This window comes from Microcaecilia unicolor, chromosome 3 (genome assembly GCF_901765095.1).
Source record: "Microcaecilia unicolor chromosome 3, aMicUni1.1, whole genome shotgun sequence".
Lineage (NCBI taxonomy): Eukaryota > Metazoa > Chordata > Amphibia > Gymnophiona > Siphonopidae > Microcaecilia > Microcaecilia unicolor.
The window spans coordinates 323,341,694-323,365,153 of NC_044033.1; the positions used below are offsets into that span (position 1 = coordinate 323,341,694).

The 23,460-nt window shown below is 43.4% G+C and overlaps 1 protein-coding gene across 1 annotated transcript in view; it reads right to left on the reverse strand.

The window, feature by feature from the left end:
• The window catches only part of ZDHHC14 (zinc finger DHHC-type containing 14), a 406,180-nt gene extending 383,307 nt beyond the window's left edge, over positions 1–22,873 (reverse strand). The window contains exon 1 of the mRNA XM_030198384.1: positions 22,303–22,873. Coding sequence (XP_030054244.1) covers positions 22,303–22,544 — 242 coding nt within the window. The 5' untranslated portion in view covers positions 22,545–22,873. The remainder of the gene's footprint in view (positions 1–22,302) is intronic.
• Between the last annotated feature and the right edge of the window lie 587 nt (positions 22,874–23,460).

The following is a 23,460-nucleotide window of genomic DNA, read 5'->3' on the forward strand; positions in this document are numbered from 1 at the left end:
CAGTCTACCCTTCCTCTGCTACAGGGTAATCCTTCAGTCTTCTAGAAGGTAATCCCTCAGTCTACCCTTCCTCTGCTACAGGGTAATCCCTCAATCTACTAGAAAGTAATCCCTCAGTCTACCCTTCCCCTGCTAGAAGGTAATCCCTCGATCTACTCTTCCTCTGCTAGAGGGTAATCCCTCAGTCTACTAGAAAGTAATCCCTTAGTCTACCCTTCCCCTGCTAGAAGGTAATCCCTCAGTCTACCCTTCCTCTGATAGAGGGTAATCCCTCAGTCTACTTAGAAGGTAATCCGTCAGTCTACCCTTCCTCTGCTAGAGGGTAATCCCTCAGTCTACTAGAAAGTAATCCCTTAGTCTACCCTTCCCCTGCTAGAAGGTAATCCCTCAGTCTACCCTTCCTCTGATAGAGGGTAATCCCTCAGTCTACTAGAAAGTAATCCCTTAGTCTACCCTTCCCCTGCTAGAAGGTAATCCCTCAGTCTACCCTTCCTCTGATAGAGGGTAATCCCTCAGTCTACTTAGAAGGTAATCCCTCAGTCTACCCTTCCTCTGCTAGAGGGTAATCCCTCAGTCTACTAGAAAGTAATCCCTTAGTCTACCCTTCCCCTGCTAGAAGGTAATCCCTCAGTCTACCCTTCCTCTGATAGACGGTAATCCCTCAGTCTACTTAGAAGGTAATCCCTCAGTGAACCCTTTCTCTGCTAGAGGGTAATCCCTCGGTCTACTCTTCCTCTTTACCATGCTTCAACGGAGAATGAAAAACTGAACAACAAACAACAACAAAGGCAAGTAGAAGCAGGAAAACTCAGCAATAAAAAGGTAATTCTCTAAAGTCATCTTTCCGCACATGTGGTTACATAAGTATGTAAATGGGCTGTTATAAAATTTGGCCAGCATTAAAGTACGCCTGTTGACAAAATGGTACATATCTTGCCATTAGACATGTACAGGATTTTGGGCAGAACCCAGGTGGAGTTAGTAAGTATGCATGTGGATTATAAAATATGCCAACGTATATAAGTAGGTGCAGATATATAATCCTTTTCTGAGGTAGGTGTAAGTGTCCATGCCTGCAATGTAGACACAATTTCTGCCATTTATGTTCGTATTTTATAAAGACACATGCACATGTGTCTTTACAAAATAGCACTTGAGTAGGTGCCAACTTGCCCTAAAAGTAAATGTCCCCTTATAAAACTTGCCCTCCACGTGTCTAATAGCTTGCCTCCATTTGAGTCTCCCCCAGTTTCTTAATTACTTTCTGAATATTTCTGTAGTTGTCCTTTCAAAAAGAAAGTATATGGTTCACATCTGTGAAACAAGTTCCTCTATTCAGAATTTTATTTTTTTAGACCACAGAATGTGAAAAATAAACCAGAGTGTGAAGGACTTTTACGTAGCTTCTGATTTGCCTGATTTATGATACAAAAGTGTGGAAAATGCGAGAAAAAAGTATTTTCTTTTTCTGTGGGGTTTTTTTTAATCTTTGCTTTTATTCAGTTTTAAACACCTGAACACATGCAAGGTATCTCTGGAGTACATCTCTCCAGACATCACATATAATCAGGGCTGTTACAACAGCTCACAGTGCTGGGGGAATACAGATTTTCCTGTTAACAAGACTCACAACAATATATGAGGTACATTGCACAATATATTTGTTGTCATGAAAACAATAAGCATCCATGGGTATATTTTTTCCTAGCCCACTTCTCCCTTAATTCCTTGTTTAGTACAATTCTGGATCTAGAGATAACGTCCTATAAATATTTTACTGAAATTTAGAATGCCAAAGATATTCTTGGAAAAACCGATGACAAAGCTGCTATCTGAAACAAAACAAGACATCCAAATTAATGTACCTGTTATTCTGCACTATATGCAAATCACTTCATGCATATTCATTGTGGGTATTCTGAAAACCTGACTGGCTAGTACATCCGGAGGGCTGGATTTAGCACCCCTGGAGTAGACTGAAGTTGTGTGTGTCCTGGAAATAAATATCAACTACTAGGTTAGTAAAAACACTTACTAATCAAGGCTGGAAAAAAATCTTGGCTGTCAGATCACCCAGGCACCTATAATTCAACATCTCATGCCTTCTGTTGGCCCATTCCCAGGGTGGAAAAGCCTCTGTTGCGTTGGCCTACAGTACGAGCACTTCTAGGTTGGCAACAGGAGCAAAAGTTGGTGAGGCAGCCAATTAATATTTTGTTGGCAAGAGGTAACAGCAGGCATCAGGAGAAGCACTATCACTGGGCACCATAATTCAAAAGCAATGAGAATGGTGCTGATAAGACTGCAAAGGGCCCAACTGGGAACTGCTGGACAGCCGGAATGAGTTTGGTAGATCCAGGATGGAGTTGCTGCCAGTGCAGTTGCACTCCAACACCAGTCCACAGAAGAGTAAAGGCTAGGAGATGGAAAGAGATGAGAAAAATCAAAAATAAGATTTAAAAAATGTACGAAAAAACAAAGGCCACGCCTGCATGGCAACTTAAGAGTGCCTTTTATGCAAATCCCTTGTTCCCCATGACTCTCCCTGATAATCCATCACCCCATATGTAGGCTGCACCCTTTATCCACACAGGCTATTATATTTATTTATTACATTTGTATCCCACATTTTCCCGCATAGCAGTAGGCTCAATGTGGCTTACAGGTTCCGGAGAGGAGAGTACCAACTCCGGGAATATATACAGAGTGGAAAATAGAGCAACAGTAGGTGCAAGGAAGCTGATAAGGTTCCGGAAAAGAGACTACAACTCTGGGACGAATATATAGTAGCATATAGAGAGAAGTAATCCCAATGAGGCTGATAAGTCTCCGGGGATGGGACTACAGCTTCTAGTGAGCAATACATAGTAGGATAAGGGTAGAAGTGCACTTAATTATAATTGGAGTGGTAAAATTCGTACAGTTTGAAGTAATAGGATTATGTGGAAGGGGTATCGTTCATTTCTTAGATCCAAAGATGTGAGGCATTGTTCATGAATTAGTTCAGGACTGCTGGGTAGGCTTTCCGGAAGAGGTGAGTCTTGCGGTCTTTTCGAAATTTTAGAAGGGTGTTCATAGTTCTATTGTTGAGCTTGAGTTTGAATGCAGATGCCCAGGCATCCATTAAGCTTAAACTAGTATTAATTGCAACAGTTGGATTAGAGTTGAACAGTATGTAAATGGTGACATCATCCGCATACAGAAAAGGATTAAGATTATGCTTGTATAGGGCATGAGCAAGGGGGATCATCATCAGATTAAATAATATGAGTGAGAGAGGTGAACCTTGGGGTACTCCGCAATCAGTACTCAATGATGGTGATATGTTTGAGTTTGCTTTTACTTGATAAGATCTCGTGGTTAGGAAACCCTTGATCCATTGGAGTATATTCCCTCCTATGCCTATCTTGTTCAGTATTCTTAATAGTCTATAGTGGTCAACCATATCAAATGCGCTTGACAAGTCGAATTGCAAGAGGAGTATGTTTTTACCTAATGCTATTTCCTTTTTGAACTTGGCTAGGAGAGTTACCAGGACGGTTTCCGTACCGTGGAGAGATGTGAAGCCCGACTGTGATTCATGAAGGATTGAGACATTGTCGATGTATTCAGTAAGTTGTTTAGCTAGAATGCTTTCCATCAGTTTGGTTGTAAGTGGGATGGATGCCACAGGTCGGTAGTTGGTGATATCGTTAGTTTTCTTTTTGATGTCTTTTGGTAATGGTGCGAGTAGTATATTACCTTTGTCTCTGGGGAATATGCCATGCTGGAATAAGAAGTTGAGGTGGGAGGCAAGTTCAATGATGAATCGAGAGGGGGGGGGGGTCATTAGATAATTGGGGCAGGTGTCCAATTGACAGTAGGCTGTACAGATCTTATTGGTTGCTAGTGCTATTGTTTCTTGTGTGATCTGGGCGAGATTTGTCCAAGTTCTGTCGGCTGGATATTCTTCTGAGCATGGGTCTAGTTCATTAAGGAAGGTACCAAGGTTGGTGTAATCCTGTGACATATTTTTGCATAGATCAACAATTTTGCCTTTGAAGTAGTTAGGAAGATCGTCTGCTGTTGGGATTCCTGATTTTGTTAAGGACACTGGTTTTGTGTCTAATAATTTATCCAATAGATTGTAAAACTTTTTCATGTCTTTGTAGTCAGAACCTAGTTGTTCATTATAGTAGTTCTGTTTGGATTTTCTTTATTTCATATTTGTATTTTCTATGTGATTCTTTCCAAGCGTTTAGATTTTGATCGTTTTTGTTTTTTCTCCAAGCTCGTTCGAGTTGTCTGGTTCTAGATTTTAATTGTTTCACAATTTCATTGAACCATGGGATCCTGTTTGATTTGTGAATCGTTTTTTTTTTTAAAAGGAGCTAATTCATTTAGAACGGTGATACATCTCAATTCCCAATCTGCAAGATAGTTGATGGAATCAGATGGAATAGACCAATTGTTGTCGTAAATTGATTGTCAAAATGCAGTTGTGTCTACTTTACCTCTGGTTTGGTAAGATAAACTCTTAACTATGTTTTTTAAGATTTATATTTAATATATTTTATATTTTTGTTACATTTGTACTCCAAGCTTTCCCACTCATGGCAGGCTCAATGTGGCTTACATATTGTATACAGGTACTTATTTGTACCTGGGGCAATGGAGGGTTAAGTGACTTGCCCAGAGTCACAAGGAGCTGCCTATGCCTGAAGTGGGAATTGAACTCAGTTCCTCAGGACCAAAGTCCACCACCCTAACCGCTAGGTCACTCCTCCATCTCATTTGCAGTTTCTGTTTTGGATTTAATTGTAAACCACCATGATGCCTAAAAATGGCAGTATATGACATGAATAAATTCAAATATGAAATGCATTTTTTAAAAAAGGGCTTGTGGCCCATGGATTTTTCAGTTTCCAATAGCAGCTGATATCCTAGCAATCCAGAGATTCTCAACAGATTATTTCTCTCTTTCTAGAAAATATCCATTAATGGGCAGGCTTTCAATTCACAGCTGCAAAGCAAAAAAATACTAACGCTGGAGCAGTTCATAAGCAAACACCTTCTTAGCTCAGTTTAAGTGATGATTCTTAACAGGCCTTTATTATTATGTGTTCCTATCTAATATTTTCAGCTTTAAGAAAAAAAGAAAAAAGAAGCACGCCACGGGAAATAAACTACAAAAATAACAATGGCAGGAGAAATCTGGAATGCACAGTTATCTCATACATTATAAATAAAAGGTCTCGTAATTTACTCCAGGCTCAGCCTTAGGAGAATTCAACGTCATTTCTCCTCAACGGTGAGTGGTGTGGGTGCAAATAAAAACCTACCGGGCACTTCATGAATTTAATATGTTCAAGATCAACAGAGAAATCTCTGTGCCAGCCAATATTTTTTAAAAATTTAACAAAAGGCATGCCATAAATCAAAAACTTTCCATGAACATTTTACTGGAATTAATACAGCATGAAAATGTTGAAGCCTGTCATTTCCAACATTAAATATTCAACAACCTCAAGTTCTCAGAAGGTACTGACTCTTCTGAATAAGCTATGTGCATATTTGAGTGGAGGAGTGGCCTAGTGGTTAGGGTGGTGGACTCTGGTCCTAGGGAACTGAGGAAATGAGTTCAATTCCCACTTCAGGCATAGCTCCTTGTGACTCTGTGCAAGTCACTTAACCCTCCATTGCCCCAGGTACAAATAAGTATATGTAAGCCGCATTGAGTGGGAAAGTGCAGGGAACAAATGTAACAAAAATAAAAAATTATGTAGAGAACAAAGGCATTGGACATCAAAGTGAAAACCACACAAACTTTAAAACAGTTTTTTTTTTTTTTTTTCAGGAAACTCAGTCTCTTCAGTTATTACCCACAGTACAAGCTGGCAGTTACATCATGGTATACATAGAGCTAACAAATCTTGGATATTGGCTTATCTGGGTGGCAAATACAGTGCTTGGTGCCTAGCACCTGCCACCAAGTAGAGGAACCAAGGCCTAGAAGTGAAGGAACTGTGGTCACCCCCAGCGCAAAAGAACAGCACCAGCGGGTAGAGAATGCAACAATGTCTACAGGCTTAGCGCCAGAAAAACAGCAGCTACTGGGACAGGGAGGTGAATTAGAGGCCCAAGGCCAGAAGGGACAGCAGGAGCAGCTACGAAGTCAGCAAACAGCAGTTGCAGCTCTACAGCCATTTAAATGATTTCTAAAACAAATGTGATCTTAAGGTCATAGATTAGAGAAGCACTAGGCCTGCTGCACTATCAGTTGCACTCTCTTGCCCCGGTGGTGGGAGGCGTAAACTAAAAACACTGGCTCCAGATGCTGCAGATCCATGTTGTGTCACTGCTTTCACCCCTACACATTGGTAGAACGGTTTCCTGCATATGCTGTTTCAAACTTTCTTCTCAATTTCTTTTTTTTTTCCTTTCTAGTTCAATATATTTTTATTAAAGGTTTTTTCCATACAGATAATACAGAAGCAAACACAAAATCAAACAAAAACAACCCCCCCCCCCCCCCACTCGAGCAGGTGTCCAATAGGCCTTGTGGACTACGAAATGAGGATTGGGATATCGCCTCTGACTTAGTGGGACGCATGGAGTTGACCCAAAAAGTGTACCAGTCAAATTCTGATGCATCCAGACCGAATTCTGTTTCCCATGATATCCTTAACGGAGCAACCGTGTCTGCATAGAAATCCTATAGTTTTTTATATAGTAGAGAAGCCTTCTTTCTACCTGAGGTAATGGTGCGACAAAAGGAAATAAAATTGTAAGTGAATTGGAGACCTGAAAGGTTGAAATATATGCGGAGATGTCCTTCCAAGTGCCAGAATCTATTAAAGAAACATTATACAATGCAGACAGAGCATTAGGTGACAACAGAGTACCAGCAAGATATAACTGTGATAACTGCCATATACCCCTATCTTGCCATTCAGGTGCTTGAGACTGCAGGAGACCAGTTGGAAAGGTAAAATTATGTATAATCATACCTGATAATTTTCTTTCCATTAATCATAGCTGATCAATCCATAGACTGGTGGGTTGTGTCCATCTACCAGCAGGTGGAGATAGAGAGCAAACTTTTGCCTCACTATATGTGGTCATGTGCTGCCGGAAACTCCTCAGTATGTCGATATCAAAGCTCCATCCGCAGGACTCAGCACTTAGAGAATTACACCCACGAAGGGACACTCTGCCCAGCTCACCACCGCCGAAACGGGGGAGGGGAAATAACCCAGCTCATCCCCACACAAGTGGGGGAGGGGAATCCGTCCAGCTCATCCCCGCGGAGCGGGGGAGGGACACCACACCCGCCGATGCGGGGGGATCTGGCTTATCCTGCAACCGCAACCGCGGGAGGAGCTGACTGACCCTAACACCGCCGAAGCGGGAAGGGTACAAAGCTGCCCTACAGCCGCACGAAGCGGGAGGGAGTGCCGGCAGAATTTATGTCTCAATCCAGCCCCGTAAAACGGGGGGGGAGAGGAATGCAGCAGCTCACTGTAACACAAACTCGTCTCAACTCTTGAAGAATCCAAGTGAAAAAACTTGAACACGAAGTCTTTCTGAAGGAACTGAAGACTAAACTTGCACCTGAAATGCAATCAGAATAAAAACAGTACAGATATCTGGGAGGGGCTATGGATTGATCAGCTATGATTAATGGAAAGAAAATTATCAGGTATGATTATACATAATTTTACCTTCCATATCATCAAGCTGATCAATCCATAGACTGGTGGGATGTACCGAAGCAGTACTCACCCAGGGCGGGACATTGAAATCCCTGACCTCAACACTGAAGCTCCAAACCGGGCCTCCGCCCGTGCAGCCACCGTCAAACGGTAATGCTTGGAGAAAGTATGAGCCGAAGCCCAAATTGCCGCCTTGCATATCTCTTCCAAGGAGACGGATCCGGCCTCTGCCATCGAGGCCGCCTGAGCTCTCGTGGAGTGAGCCTTCAGCTGGATAGGCGGCACCTTCCTTGCGGCCACATAAGCCGCTGCAATGGCTTCCTTGCCCATCTTGCCACTGTAGGCTTAGCAGCCTGCAGACCCTTACAAGGCCCTGCAAACAGGACAAACAGATGATCCGATTTCTTGAAATCATTGGTCACTTCCAAGTATCTGATGATGACTCGCCTCACATCCAGATATTTAAGAGCAGAGTACTCCTCTGGGTAGTCCTCCCTACGAAAGGAAGGGAGACAGAGCTGCTGAATCACATGGAAGCGAGAAACAATCTTGGGCAGGAAGGAAGGCACTGTGCGAATAGTCACTCCTGCCTCAGTGAACTGCAGAAAAGGCTCTCGACATGAGAGCGCCTGGAGCTCGGAAACTCTTCTGGCTGAAGTGATAGCCACCAAAAAGACTGCTTTCCATGTCAGGTCTTTCAGAGATGCCCTTGACAAGGGTTCAAAAGGCGGCTTCTGCAATGCTCTTAGCACCAGGTTGAGATTCCACGCAGGCACCACTGAGTGCAGAGGAGGGCGCAGGTGATTAACTCCCTTGAGAAAGCGCACCACACCTGGCTGCGAAGCCAGGGAAGCACCCTTCAGGCGGCCCCTGAAGCAAGCCAGAGCTGCTACCTGGACTTTAAGGGAACTGAGCGACAGGCCTTTCTCCAGACCTTCTTGCAGGAACGCCAACACTGAAGAAATTGAAGCAGTGAAGGGAGAAAGTGAGCCTGCTTCACACCACGCTGCAAAGATACGCCAAACCCTGGCGTAAGCAGTAGAAGTAGAGCGCTTCCTCGCTCTTAGCATAGTGGCGATGACCTTGTCTGAGAAGCCCTTCTTCCTCAGACGCTGCCGCTCAATAGCCAGGCCTTAAGCCCAAAGGGGGAGGGATCCTCCATCACCACGGGACCCTGATGTAACAGGCCCTGCTCCACTGACAGCCGCAGAGGATCGTCGCCTGAGAGCCTGATTTCCGGGACATCCCATGGAGCTGAAATTAAGGTGTGCATGGCATCATGCACGTGGAAGGTTCTAGGCGGGCGCTTCGTCCCCAGCATAATGGCAGAGCCAACAGGGGCTGAGGGAGAGACGTCCTCCGGAGAGGAAATCTTCAAAGTGTCCATGGCCTGTAACAACAGGTTGGGCAAATCCTCTGGGCTAAAAAGCCGCGCTGCAGAGGGGTCATCCGCTCCATCCGAGCGGGGATCCATCTCCTCCAAGGAATCCGCAAAGGACCGTTGGGAGACCTCAGACACGCTGCCCTCATCTACATCGGAGGAGACAAAGTCCTCCAAGGCCTGAGAATCAACCCGAGGACGTTTACCTCTGGGAACCTCAACCTCTTTACCAGACGAGGGAGCAGGGGCAGCGTTGTGCATGAGGAAAGCCTGATGCAGCAGCAAAACAAACTCGGGGGAGAAACCCCCCAGACTGTGCACTTCCGCAGCCTGGGCAACAGCCCTAGACGCACCCTCAACCGGCGCTCGCAAGAGCGGGGGAGAAACATGCTGCGCATCCAAGATGGCGTCCGGCGCGACACTCCGCGAAGGAGCCGCGCGGGAAGAGCGGCGCTCAACTTTAGCCGCTTTGTGCCCTCGCCCAAATTAAGGGCGTACATGGCATTAATGTCTCCAACCTCAAGGGCGGCCCCGAAGAAGCCGTCCGAGCCGCGTGGCCGGCCAACATGGCGGAGGCGAGGAGCGGGGGATGGGCGTTTATGGCGGGAAAAACCGCCACGCCGGAGGAAGGACCGGGACATTCATCGGTCACGAAACTGTCACCCAACAAGGGCGAATCAGGCTGTAAGACCCCCGCATCCCCTCTAGAAGCGCACAAGCGAACCGGGGAGCGACCCTTTGCACCCTCGCCCTCCGACGCCATATGCCACGAGGAGAAGAATCGGGGAACCCCCTGCCCGCTATAAAAAGGTAAAAATTACCTGCTTGCCGCTCCGAGCTGTAACGAACTGGTGTCCCAGTGAGTAGCTGCAATGAACGTTTAAATAAACGTCGAAATAAACGCCTTTAAGGACGTTTAAAATTTTTTTTTTTTTTTTTTTTTTTTTTTTAACGGAGCCAGCGGGAGGGGGGAGAAAAGGAGGGACCTGGCACCACCAGGTTTGCACTTGCTCAAGAAGAGCCCTCAACCCCAGGCCTCAACAAAACCTAAGGATTAGGCTTGGAGGCCTAGCCAGAGCTGCTGCTGTGTGTGACCACCACCTGCTGAGATAGAGAACATACTGGGGAGTTTCCGGCAGCACATGACCACATATAGTGAGGCAAAAGTTTGCTCTCTATCTCCACCTGCTGGTAGATGGACACAACCCACCAGTCTATGGATTGATCAGCTTGATGATATGGAAACTAGAGTTATACCAGAGAGAGACATCCTCCAATGAGACAGTGCTAATTCCAAGACCAGTTCTAAACGTATGAATATCAGAGGCAGAGGCTTTCAGCAGCCAAATGCGCTTCGTATATGGATACAAATCTGCATACGGGAGAAGTGATAAAGGGCAAGGGTGCACAAAGGCTGCCTCAAAAATCTGCCACCGAGGCATGAGATGAGTGAATTCCCTATTGAACCACATTAAAGACTGGGAAAGTCGAAAGGCCTTATGATAGTTCCTAAAATCAGGAACATTCAGACCTCCCAAATGTCTTGGCAACTTTAGTTTCTTGAGCGCAATGCAGGGAGGCTTGTGCCTCCATAGAAACTTAAGTAAGAGGGAATCAAGTTTATTATAAAATGAATTTGGAAAAGAGAGGGGGTCATACTGAAAATGTAATTCAACTTTGGGGCTAGAACCATCTTGATAGCCTCTACCCTCCCCCACCACGTTAAACATAATGGAGACCATAAATTGAGAATCGAAGTAGCTAAGGTTAAAATTTGGTCCTTAATAAGGGACAGACTTTGAATACCATTAATTTCTGATCGAAGAAGGGGGGTTACCTTCAGAAGCTCATCAAACAAACAAAAAAAAGTATTATTCATTTATTACATTTGTATCCCACATTTTCCCACCTATTTGTAGGCTCAATGTGGCTTACATAGAGGCATATTTTCAAAGCACTTTGGGAGGCTAAGTTCCATAGGTTTCTATGGAACTTTGGGAGGCTAAGTGCTTTGAAAATCAGCTTGATAGTACTAGAGAGGTGTTTGGAAACTCTGGTGTAAACAAATACAAAGTGATGTTGTGGTAAGATAAAGTACATGCGGCACGGCCACATTAGGGAATCATACAACAGAGGAGTTATGTTATGTCCATTACGTACTTTAGTTTTGTTGTGTTGCAGAGATCAGGCATTTATGTTGGATTGGTAGGGTATGCCTTTTTAAACAGGTTAGTTTTTAGTTTTTTTCCGGAGGTTTAGGTGGTCGTACGTAGTTTTCAAGGCTTTTGGTAATGTGTTCCACAGTTGTGTGCTTATGTAGGAGAGACTGGATGCGTAAGTTGATTTGTATTTGAGTCCTTTGCAGCTTGGGTAGTGCAGATTTAGGTACGTTCGTGTTGATTCGGATGTGTTTCTAGTTGGTAGGTCGATTAAGTCTGTCATGTATCCCGGGGCTTCACCTTAGATAATTTTGTAAACCAGAGTGCAGATTTTGAAAGCAATGCGTTCTTTGATTGGGAGCCAGTGTAGTTTTTCGCAGAGGGGTTTTGCACTTTCAAATCGCGTTTTTCCGAAGATAAGCCTAGCTGCCGTGTTTTGAGCGGTCTGAAGTTTCTTTAAGGTTTGTTCTTTGCATCCTGCATAAATTCCATTGCAGTAGTCTACATGGCTTAGTACCATTGATTGTATCAAGTTGCGAAATGTTTCCCTCGGGAAGAATTGTTTCAGGCATTTGAGTTTCCACACTGAGTGGAACATTTTCTTTGTTGTGGATGTCACTTACCTCTCTAGTGTTAGGTTGCGGTCCAATGTAACGTTGAGGATTTTCAGGCTGTCTGAGATAGGGAGGGTGTAATCTGGGGTGTTGATAATTGTGGGGTTATCTGCATTGTGTTGGGATGAGAGGATAAGACAGTGTGTTTTTTCTTTGTTGAATTTTAGTTGGAATGCATTTGCCCAAGAGTCCATGATGTTCAAGCTGATCTTGATTTCGTTGGTGATTTCTGTCAGCTTAGATTTGTAAGGAATATATATTGTGATGTCGTTTGCATAGATGAAGAGGTTAAGGCCTTGGTTGGATAAGGACTTGGCTAGAGGGGTCATCATTAGGTTGAAGAGGATCGGTGAGTGCGGTGATCCTTGTGGTATTCCGCAGTCTGCTTTCCATGGTGATGATATGTTTGAATTTGATTTTACTTGATATGTTCTTGTGGTTAGGAAACCCTTGATCCAGCTAAGTATGTTTCCACCAATCCTGAACTTATCTAGTAATCTTATTAATATATTGTGGTTTACCATATCAAATGCACTAGACATGTCGAATTGGAGGAGGAGGATGTTTTTGCCTATTGCTATTTCCTGCTTGAATTTGGCTAGGAGAGTGAGTAGCACTGTTTCTGTGCTGTGGAGGGGGCGAAAACCTGACTGTGATTCATGTAATATTTAGGATTTGTTTATATAATCTGTAAGTTGTTTGGCTACCATGCTTTCGATCAGTTTCACTGACAACGGGATGGATGCTACTGGACGGTAGTTAGTGATTTCATTTGTTTTTTTCTTGGTGTCTTTTGGTATCAGGGTGAGTAGGATATTGCCATTTTCCTAAGGGAAGAGACCTTGCTGTAGCATGTAATTTAGGTGGGATGTGAGGTCTACTACGAAGCGGTCAGGGGCAGATTTCATTAGGTAGTTGGGGCAGGTATCTAGTTTACAGTGAGTGTTTTTACAAACAACTGAACTGTAAGTTGGATTTTCTTTGTTTATTCTGAGTACTACAATAAAAAAAGATTTGCTTAAGAACTGAGATTCTACTGGTGAAGCTTCTGCTTGGGGATGGTTTATGCTGGTTGTTTAACATTATACTTTGCCTACAACAGTATACTTGCCTAAAACAGTACAGTCTGTACCCTGAAAACAACAAAGACAGATCAAGATCAAGTGTGCATATGTTATATCACATCATACCATATGCTATGGGGCTCATTTTCAAATGAGAAAAACATCTAGAAAGTGTGATAAAGTGACATTTGGGAATATTTCTTCTCAAAATGCCCAAATCGCTATTTTCAAAACCTATTTTGCAGACGTTTTTCTATGCATTTCGTCTGAAATGCGTCCAAATCACAAGGTGGCATGTCAGGGCCGTGTCGAGGGCAGGATTTGAACGTTACTAACACTTGGACATTTTTCCGCCTTAATAGAACAAAACAAAAACGCCCAGAGCTACAATCTAAACGTTTTGGTCTAGACCTGGTTTTAGAACAAATAAGGTACAAAAGAAATCCTAAATTATCAGATCACTGGAGGAATTAAGACATGACCCCCCTCCTTACTCCCCCAGTGGTCAATGACCCCCTTCCCAGTCCCCCAAAGATGTAAAAGAAACTGTACATACCAGCCTCTATGACAGCTTCATATTTTACAGCCAGTCCTATTAGATCAGCAAGCAAGACCCTGGAGTAGCCTAGTGGTTGGTGAAGTGCACTGTGGAGAAGAGGACCCAGGCCTATATCCCACTCTACCTGTTACACTTGTGGTGGAAAGTGTGAGCCCTCCAAAATACACAAAAAACCTACTGTACCCACATACAGGTGACCCCTGCAGCCATAAGGGCTATTCTAGTAGTGTACAGTTGGATATAGGTTTTTGGTGGGTTTTGGAGGGCTCACCATACAATATAAGGAGGTAACGGTGAGATGTGTACCTGGGACCTTTTATATGAAGTCCACTGCAGCGCCCCCTAGGGTGCCCCACTGCTCTCCTGGGATGTCTGTGTGGCCAGTCTGCTAAGAATACTGCCTCCCCCGCCCCAATACATCCCAATGGCTTGTGTGCGTTTTGCACGTGTATGTTTGTTTGTTTTAATGGATCAAAAAGATAAATGCACAGAGCACAAAAACATCTAGCATGTGGCCATTATTGGGGGAAAAAAGATAGACATTTTGCCATTTCAAACATGGCTATACTCGCTATTCGGATTCTGGACGTTATGGGCAAAAGAGAGAACCAAGAAACAACCACAACAGGAAGCAATAGTATAAGAAAGACAGATTGTTATTTATTCTAATCGAGCTGCTAGTGCAGCTTTATAAAGAGACACCATCAGCTACAGAGTGACCACTAAGTACACTGGTGGCTGGGCAGAGAGAGCAAAGGACTAAAAGTGAAAAGGACTCTTGTAGTCCATCATCTCTGTTCCCAACAACAAGAGCACCTCAGAGTAATGCTGGTAGTTTCAGTTCCCAATGGTTCACTTCCCACAACTGTACTTGGGTCTCTAATGATATGAAAGCTCTTCGTCCTCTCCTGCCTTGGGAGGTAAACCAGTAGTCAACTCTGCTACCAGCAAAAGTGGCTGTATAAAGAACAAGAAGATTTAAATTCAGCTGTAACTAAAAATAGGCACATGACGCCTGGCTAAAGCAGTCAGTAAACAGACATGCAGAGTAAAAGAAACGGTCTGACCTGCAAATCTGCTTTCAAACATTTCGAGATAATTGCCTGCTGTGATGACGAAGGGTGGCAAAAATTTCCTACGCAGATCTACCTGATCTGCCTTAAAATAGAGATTGTTTTTTTTTAGAAGAATTCAAAAACAATTTAGTTCCACATTTGCTGAGAACGAGTACCTCATGGACAAAATGCTAAAACTTGTAGCGATATGTACAGCTAAAATTGTCCTGAAATTTTTTTCCATGATTTTCAGGTGTTTTGTCTGCATAAAAATTCTTAACATGTGGCGATCTCAATCGAATGGGCGTAGATTCATAACTTATGTGTCTACAATCAATTTCCATGCATTTTATTTTTAGGAAATGAATGTGTGCTAATGAATGCACATCCCTAAAAACTTGCTCCTGCCGAACTAGACAATTTCACATTGTCTTTCTCTCAGCATATTTGACATCAATACAACACTGGACCCATCTGGGCCACCTCTATATCCCACCAGAACTTCTGGACTTACCCAGATACATGTTTGGTCCCTATCTGTGTGAATCTGGATAGTCTGCTTGGATGCGCATTTGGATCCAAATGGATTATGATGGTTCTGGGGTAAAATAAATCTCATTCTGGGTAGGTCTGGCACAGTTCTCATTGTAAACATGCTTATTGGTCATTTAAGGTATAATTACTTACATAAAAACTAAATCCTCCACATTCATTTTGAAAAATAAGACACAAGCACTAACTGTACCACAGCTTCAGCCTAAGGTGCTTTAGGATGATCCCTAAGCTATGCAGATGAAAAAAAAAACACGACAGGCTATTAATAACAAAAAAGCATAGTCCTTTCTTCAACCCCTCAGAGTGAAAAGGAATATCAGGCAGCTGAAGAACAGACCCTGCTTTTCTGAGCAATGATGTTTCTCCTGCAGTGGATATTGAGTGGGCGTGTGTGTGGAATCCTGGACGTTGTCTTTAGCAGTAGCCACTTGGCTTGGGGCTGTCAGTGTCCAGGGTTGTCCAGTATGGAGCTTCTTGCTGCCAGAGTCACATGCTTACTGAAATACATACATTCATTTTCACAAATAACTAAGGGCCTTGTTTACTAAGTCGCATTATAGGCGCGTTAGCGGTTTTAAAGTGCGTTGACTGTGTACGCGCCTACAATATCCCTATGGGCACCTACATTGTAAGCACGTTAAAAATGCTAACACACCTTAGTAAACAGGACCCAAAGTCAGCGAACTAGATGCAAGTGACATCATTATTGGACTAACTTAAGTATTGCCACAATGGGACAGACCAAAGGTCCATCAAGCCCAGCATCCTGTTTCCAACAGCGACCAATCCAGGTCACAAATACCTGGCAAGATCCCAAAAAAGTTCAATACATTTTATGCTGCTTATCCCAGAAATAAGCAGTGGATTTTCCCCAAGTCCAATTTAATAATGGTCTATGGACTTTTCCTTTAGGAAGCCATCCAAACCTTTTTTAAACCACGCTAAGATAACTGCCTTTACCACATTCTCTAGCAACAAATTCCAGAGTTTAATTACACATTGAGTGAAGAAAACTTTTCTCCCATTCATTTTAAATTTACTACTTTGTAGCTTCATTCCATGCCCCCTAGTACTAGCATTTTTGGAAAGAGTAAACAAACGATTCACATCTACCCGTTCCGCTCCACTCATTATTTTATAGACTTCTATTGTATCTCCCCTCAGCTGTCTTTTCTCCAAGCTGAAGAGCCCTAGTCGCTTCAGCCTATCCTCATAGGGAAGTCATCCCACCCCTTTTATCATTTTCGTCATCCTTCTCTGTACCTTTTCTAATTCCACTATATCTTTTTTGAGATAAGGTGACTTATCATAACCTATGATGCCCAAGTAGATTAACACAGTCACTATCCTGGGGATTCTATATAGCGTGCCTAGAGATCTACGCCGAAATCCAAGCAAATTCTATAACAATATGCGTAACTTAACAAGCTTAACAAGTTAATGAGCACTGATAACAGCACTTAAGTAATAATGAGAGCTAATTGGCACTGATTAGAATTTAGGCACATAACTTGCTAAGTGTATTCTATAACAAACTGCTCCAAACTTCTAAAGTGCGCAGGCAAAAAGAGGCATGGTTATGGGCATTCTGAAATTTGCGAGTGTAGTTATAGAATATGGCCCAGTGTGCCTAAATCTACGTGCTTTGATTTACACCACATTTTCATTGGTGTAAATGGATGCGTGTAGTTTTAGGTGCTGAAATATCAACTAAACGTATTCTATAATCGGAGCCTAAATCTAGGCACTGATTTTAGAACACGCTTAGTCGGCACTGATTTCAGCGCCGCTTTTTTAGCCGCCATATACAGAATCTCCCCCTATACAACTTCAAATCCTTCAGTGCAAGAACCACTTTTGTCTAAGTAGAGCAGGAATAATTTATTTGGTGCTTCAGGAAGCAAAAAATTCCAAAAATAAAATCTTGCACAAAAGGCAAAGTGGAACTTTTGCACAGTTCTTAAAATTTAACCCTTTGCAGCATAAACATTGCTTTCTCTTTTCTGAAGCTGCTGGAAAACAGAATCTTCAGGCAAAAATACACACAGAAGAGAATATCTGAACACAGTCTGCAGGCTCAGGCTCCGGCTCCCACTAAGGCAAGGGTTCTCAACCCAGTCCTCGGGACACACCTAGCCAGTCTGATTTTCAGGATACCCACAATCAATATACATGAGATTATGGAGGTAGGGCATGCAAATCTATCTCATGCATATTCATTGTGGGTATCCTGAAAACTCGACTGGCTAGGTGTGTCCCAAGGACTGAAACCACAAATGCTAAGTATTACTCATATTGTCCAGAGTGCACATCACTTACAGATGGACTTTTCAGTTATATGGAAGTCTGACAGGTGCACTGATATTTCTCACTTTAATGCAATTGCCTATTGCAAAAGCCCAGATGGACACTACATGCTGTCATGTCACTGCTTTAAAACCATCTGTCACATCAACATAAGCATCAAAACATTCACATATATTAGGTGGCCTTATCAAAAATTAGAATTTCATTCAGCTATGTACTGTTCTCAAGTTTGGGATAGGACAACCACATACAATACCTCAAGGGAGAAGGGATCTGAACAAGCACCAATTTATACACAGACGTTGTGTCAGATTTAACCCTCAGGCTGCTGCTGTTCCCTGCTCCAGCTTCCTTCTATCTTCTCTTACTTTATCTTTATACACTACTAATTGTATCTGATATCCTGTATTGACTATGTCATAACAAAACTCTGTAAGCCACATTGAGCCTGCAAATAGGTGGGAAAATGTGGGATACAAATGCAAATAAATAAAAAAAAAAGGGTGTCTCCCTCCAAAATCTGAAGAGTTGGAGGCCTCAGATAGATTCCCCCCTTCCCCCCTGCATTGCCTCTGTCAGCCTAAAACAGGGTCGCCGAGAGGGAGGGAAGGGGGGCAAAATTCCCCAGGCCCAGCCTCCAAGGGGGGCCCGGCACCAGGGTCTCTCTCTCTCTTGCTCCTGATGGGCCCCGAATGATTGGGTTCCGACAGTAGCAGGAGAGAGAAAACTCCAGGACCGGGCCCCCCTCCAGTGCTGCTCTTTGCTCACTTCTACCACCGTGCCGAATGGCTGCTTTTTCCCCTCAGGCGCATGCTCGGTTTTTGAAACCGAGCATGCCCGACGAGAGAAAAAAGCTGCCACAGGGGCAGAGCAGACATGGAATGAAGAGCAGAGCTGGATTCTTCCGCTGGTGAGGCCTTGGGATCCCTGCCAGCCCTAAGGCACCTCAGTTGTGGCAGCAAAGATCCTAGGGGGTGGGGGCGGCAGCGGCAACGATCCTGGGGGGCGGTGGCAACTGCGGGGGGGGGGGGGGGCGAACCGCAGCAGCAGCACTGCCCCAGGCCAGGCTCAGTCTCTCGGCAACCCTGGCCTAAAATAAGGCTGGAGCTGTGTAGAAACACCGCTTTCAGTGACAGATTTCCAGTGGGGGGCCCTCTCTGCTTATTGCAAAGTCTATCCCTATGCAAAAGGAAGTACAAAAACTCCCTTCTTTTTCTAAATCAAACAGGCATGTGATCACTTGGGACTTTGAGGACAAATTGCCACTGTGCACACTATAACTCAGCTGATCACTGAGGTTCAATGAAAGACTGTTTTGCTGTGCTTGGGTTTAGCAGTTCTAACAGGAAGTAATGAAGCTTAACCACATGAAAAAAAAAATCTTTCAGAAGCAGCAGACGTATTGAACAATTGGAAAATGACTATTCTATGCAGATGCTTGTGATAAAACCATCTGACCAAAAGTCACCATTTCTACAGTCATGGGATCCAACAACCTCTCAAATGATGAAGGGCGCTCTACTTAAAACACATTTATTTATTAAAACAATTTTATTCTAACTTTTCAGTATTTTCTCTGAACTCTGTTATTGTGGGTTGTAATTTGCTACCTGGACTGCCTGATATTTGATTGAGGGTGGGTGAAAGGTGGGATTCGGAGTTGCTTTTCAGTTACTGCCGTTTATAAGAGATAATCTGATTCTGTGTTTTCTCTGTTCTATAAAAATTTAATAAAGATGATTTTTTTTTTTAAAGCTATTTTATTCTGTTTATTTAGCAGTCTAAAGGATCATTTTATGTTTAAACAATTTTATTGATACTACAGCAGAATAAACATTGTCGCGCAAAGCTTTGCATATAACATATATCATACCTTGATGTAACTATACAACAATTTGCTAACTAACATGCATCAATAAAGGATCATTTTACTAAGTTGCATTAGATGTTAACATGTGCCTAGTGCAGCAAAAAAAGTAACGCGTTCTGTGGTAGTTTCTGGAATTCCTTCAAAAAGGTGGTAAATAAATCCTAATAAATAAATAAATAATAAATAAATTAGGATGAGGACTGGAGCGAGTCGTGGATTTGAGGGGAGTCAAGTCAGGAATTCAGTCAGGGGGCCAGAGGTCAGAGAAGCAGATCAGAAGACACGCACTGTGCACAGGCCGAAGCAGAGCAGGGGGAAATGATTCCACAACTGAAGCACAGTCCGCTTCTTCTGCACATGCACACACATTTTTATTTATATTAAAAATGTATATTCTGCATGATGATCATGTTCAGCAGATTACTAATGTAACATACAGAATAAGATAAAACAAAAAAATATATATAGTACATATCAGTGGAGGAGTGGCCTAGTGATTAAAGCACCAGTCTTGACATCCAGAGGTAGCCAGTTCAAATCCCACTGATGCTCCTTGTGATCTTCGGCAAGTCATTTAACCCTCCATTGCCTCAGGTCCAAACTAAGGGCCCTCATTACTAAGCTGTGCTGTAGGCACGCTAACGTTTTAGTGCGTGTTAACGATAGAGACACCCATGATATTCCTATGGGTGTCTCCATCGTTAGCACACGCTAAAAAGTTAGCGTGCCCACAGCGCAGCTTAGTAAATTAGATTGTGAGCCCTCTTGGGACAGGGAAATACCCAGTGTACCTGAATGCAACTCACCTTGAGCTACTACTGAAAAAGATATGAGCAAAATCCAAATAAATAAAATAGTAAAAACATATCCATCAAATATCTTACACTAATACCTCCTAATATAAATAGTCCCGCTCAAAGTTCAACACTACAAAGCTCGATTCTCCCTTTATCAATATCAGACTCTTCCATAAGCTTTTTATAAAGAGAAATGGCTTCAACCAAGACAATTTCCAAAAGCCATTCATCTGGATAAATGGGCCACTTGAAAACTCTATGCTTACCTAAGAGCAAAGGGGACACTTAAGGTTCTTTGTGTTTATGTCGCACTCAGAACCTACTGTTTTGGCCACCCAAAGAAGCTACCCTCTGATCAATCATCTAATGATTAGGAAGATCCTGGCCATCTCTCGTCAGCTCTTCCTGCTGATACTACACTACTTCTTGAGGCCCATACAACATGATGGACATATTAGGCCCACCACTGCTGCCTTCTGGATACTCTTAAGATTACTCACTAAGGGGCCGTTTTACTAAAGCTTAGCATGCGCTAACAGACGTTAACATGAATTTAGGGGCCCTTTTACTAAAGAGCGAGAGGGGTAGCGCCAGCTTGGCACGCAGCAAATCAGGTCTACCGCTGGGCTCGCACAGGTGACCAGCGGTAGTCCCACCTTTACCACGCACCATTTCCAGTGCTAGAAAGTATATTTTTATTTTTTAGTGCTGGGGGTGTGCCTGCCTCTTGTCAGCCTGTCCTCTCCAGTCCATCTACTGCTTTTCCCCTTTACAGTACACTCCACTAAGGCAGGCAATGCCTTCTCCCTCCTCCCCATGCAGCCCATTGGTGAAGCATCTCTCAGCCAGCCAATAGGCTGCAGGGGGGAGTAGGAGCAGAAGACAGAAGCATTTCTGCCTGCTGCAACGCAGGGCGTTGGAGTTAGTTTAATACAGGAGAGACTGTGCTATAGTTAAGGCTCCTGACATTAGGTTTTAACTTTTAACACCCTGATCGCAAAAAAAAAAAAAAAATTATAAAAACACATATTTCTCAGATAAGTACATTTAAAAAAAACCACCACCTTAGTACTTTCTCACGTCTCAGTTTCCTGTGCCCGTTCCTGAGTGACACAAACATACGTATTTGATTCCACTGCAAAAGGTATCCAATACTAGTACTCGTGGTGTGAAAATACTAATCAACACTGATATTTTGTCCCCAAAGAAATACACACCTAAATTTACAACGTGTAGACATCTAAGAATAGAAGCCCTAGTAGTATATTTAAATACAGCGTCCCTCGAAGCAAAGGTTGGCCCAAGGCGGACCAGATGAAATAATGAACATATCCCTAAAGAAGGCTCAATAAAAGGCTCAAAAAGCACATTCTCACTCAAACAATGTTAATGCTTTCTTGGATGCTCCTATCTGGCCTGAGGTTTCTGTTTCAGTTCTTCATTTCTGCATCCAAATGAGCTGGTACCTAAGTCTGCACTTACTGTGAGAGCTCAGAGTCCTCTCTAACCACCAAGGTATACAGCATGCACTCTGCTTCTTCCTATATGTTTGTCAAAACTCTTAGGCTTTCCCATGTGTAATGATAGAAAAGACAGAAAAAAAACATTACTGAAAACATGACATTTTGTATTATGATTACTCCTAAACAATTGAAGTTTCACAATCCGATATGTGCCTTTCATTTTTAACCATGATCTCTCTCTGTGCTATGATCTCAGGATCCCTTAATAGGCAATTTAAAATACACTAAATAAATAATTAATTTACGTTAATGGGAAGGTTATCAGAAGAAAGAGAATATGACCTTCCTACACAGTTAATGCAACATAAATACAATGCCAAAGCTGCTATATCATATTGGGCAACAGGCCCACATCCGTGCTGGAAGAACAGAATCCAGCATCTACTGGCAATGAATTAAAGCAACCAGTCAATAAACGCCTCAAAGAATATAGCAAACCGGTTAGGAGACCCTGACATTTCTAACTACCGGACCATGAGTTGTACATTAGGAGGTGGGTGAAACTGGCAAAGAGCACTCTCCAAGCATCAATTCCTGCATACTGTTTGGCTATCCAACACAACACAAACAACAAGAAGCACTGCGAGCTGATGGCTAACACACAGACATGAATGGAAAGAAAAGCATTTCATAATTGAGCTCCGTATTCTCTCTTGCGAGGCTGCATGAAAACATTCAGTTATCAGGAAGGAAGATTTTTAAAAAATTCAGCAAACTCTCTTACTCAAATGTAAAGAAGAGCCCGCTGGTGACCAGGATCAGGACGAGGGTAAGGTAGAAGACTCCAATCTGCCTGGCCATCATGATCCTGCCGTTGCAAAAGAATTTGTTCCTTCCAGGGAAAACCTGCCATTTCCTCCGGGCCAGCGGCTGCTTCTTCTGGGGAGACTCCATGGGAGACGAGCTGTGAGTGCTGATCTGGCTGTACTCGCGCTCTCTCATCGGCCCGCTGCCTCCCGGAGTCATCAATACTAAACTAGCCAACTTGCAGGCACCGGAGACAACACCACACCACTTCTTGCACGGCCCCAGGTAAAAGACGTTCTCCGATGGCTGAAAATGTTTCTTTCCCCCCCCCCCCCCCCCGAGCTGTCAAAGAGAGGAGACGCTTTTTTTCCCCGCAGCTAAAAACGCAACCTTCCCCTCCCCCGAGCCCCAGCCCGGGGTTGGGTTGCCAACTGCAGGGGTCTTTCTCTGGATAGTAGGAATTTAAGGGGAGTGTCCGGAAGACAGAAGGAGGGCTAAAACGTCCGGAAAATGTTGGATTCCCAGGTCCCCGGAGTCTATTGGCCACTGCCCCGATTCTCAAGCTGCAGCAAACAGACCGCTGCTTCCTGCTCCAGCCCCTCCCCGCTCAGGCAGCATGCAAGGATCAGGAGGGGAGGGCTAGAGCAAGCAGCAAGGTGATTGTTTTCTGCGTACTGTTGTCTGCTCCTGCCTTCATTCTGCCCTCCTTCCCTGGCCACCAGATAGCTCGTGCCAGAGTTGTACATGGCAACAGGTTGTTTTGGACTCCATCATCACCCTATCCATCTGACCATCAACAGGATGCAAAGGAAGGAGGCAGCAGTGTTCCAAAGTCTTAGTACTATTTAAAAGGGTAAATAATCCTTCTCCATTTACCCCCTCCACCCCACACTCATAATTTATAAACCCTTCTCAGCCATCTTTTCTCCAGTATGAAGAGCCCAAACTTGTTTAGCCTCTCTTTGTATGTCAGCTGTTCAATTCCCTTTATCATTTTGGTTGTTTTTCTCTGTAGTTTTCCTAGCATTTAACTTTCAAAAAAAAGAGACTATGATGAAATGAGAACAGTGAAAAAAAACTTTCAGGAGCAACTGCAAAGGTCAAACATTTACATCAGGTGTGGATGTTGTTCAAA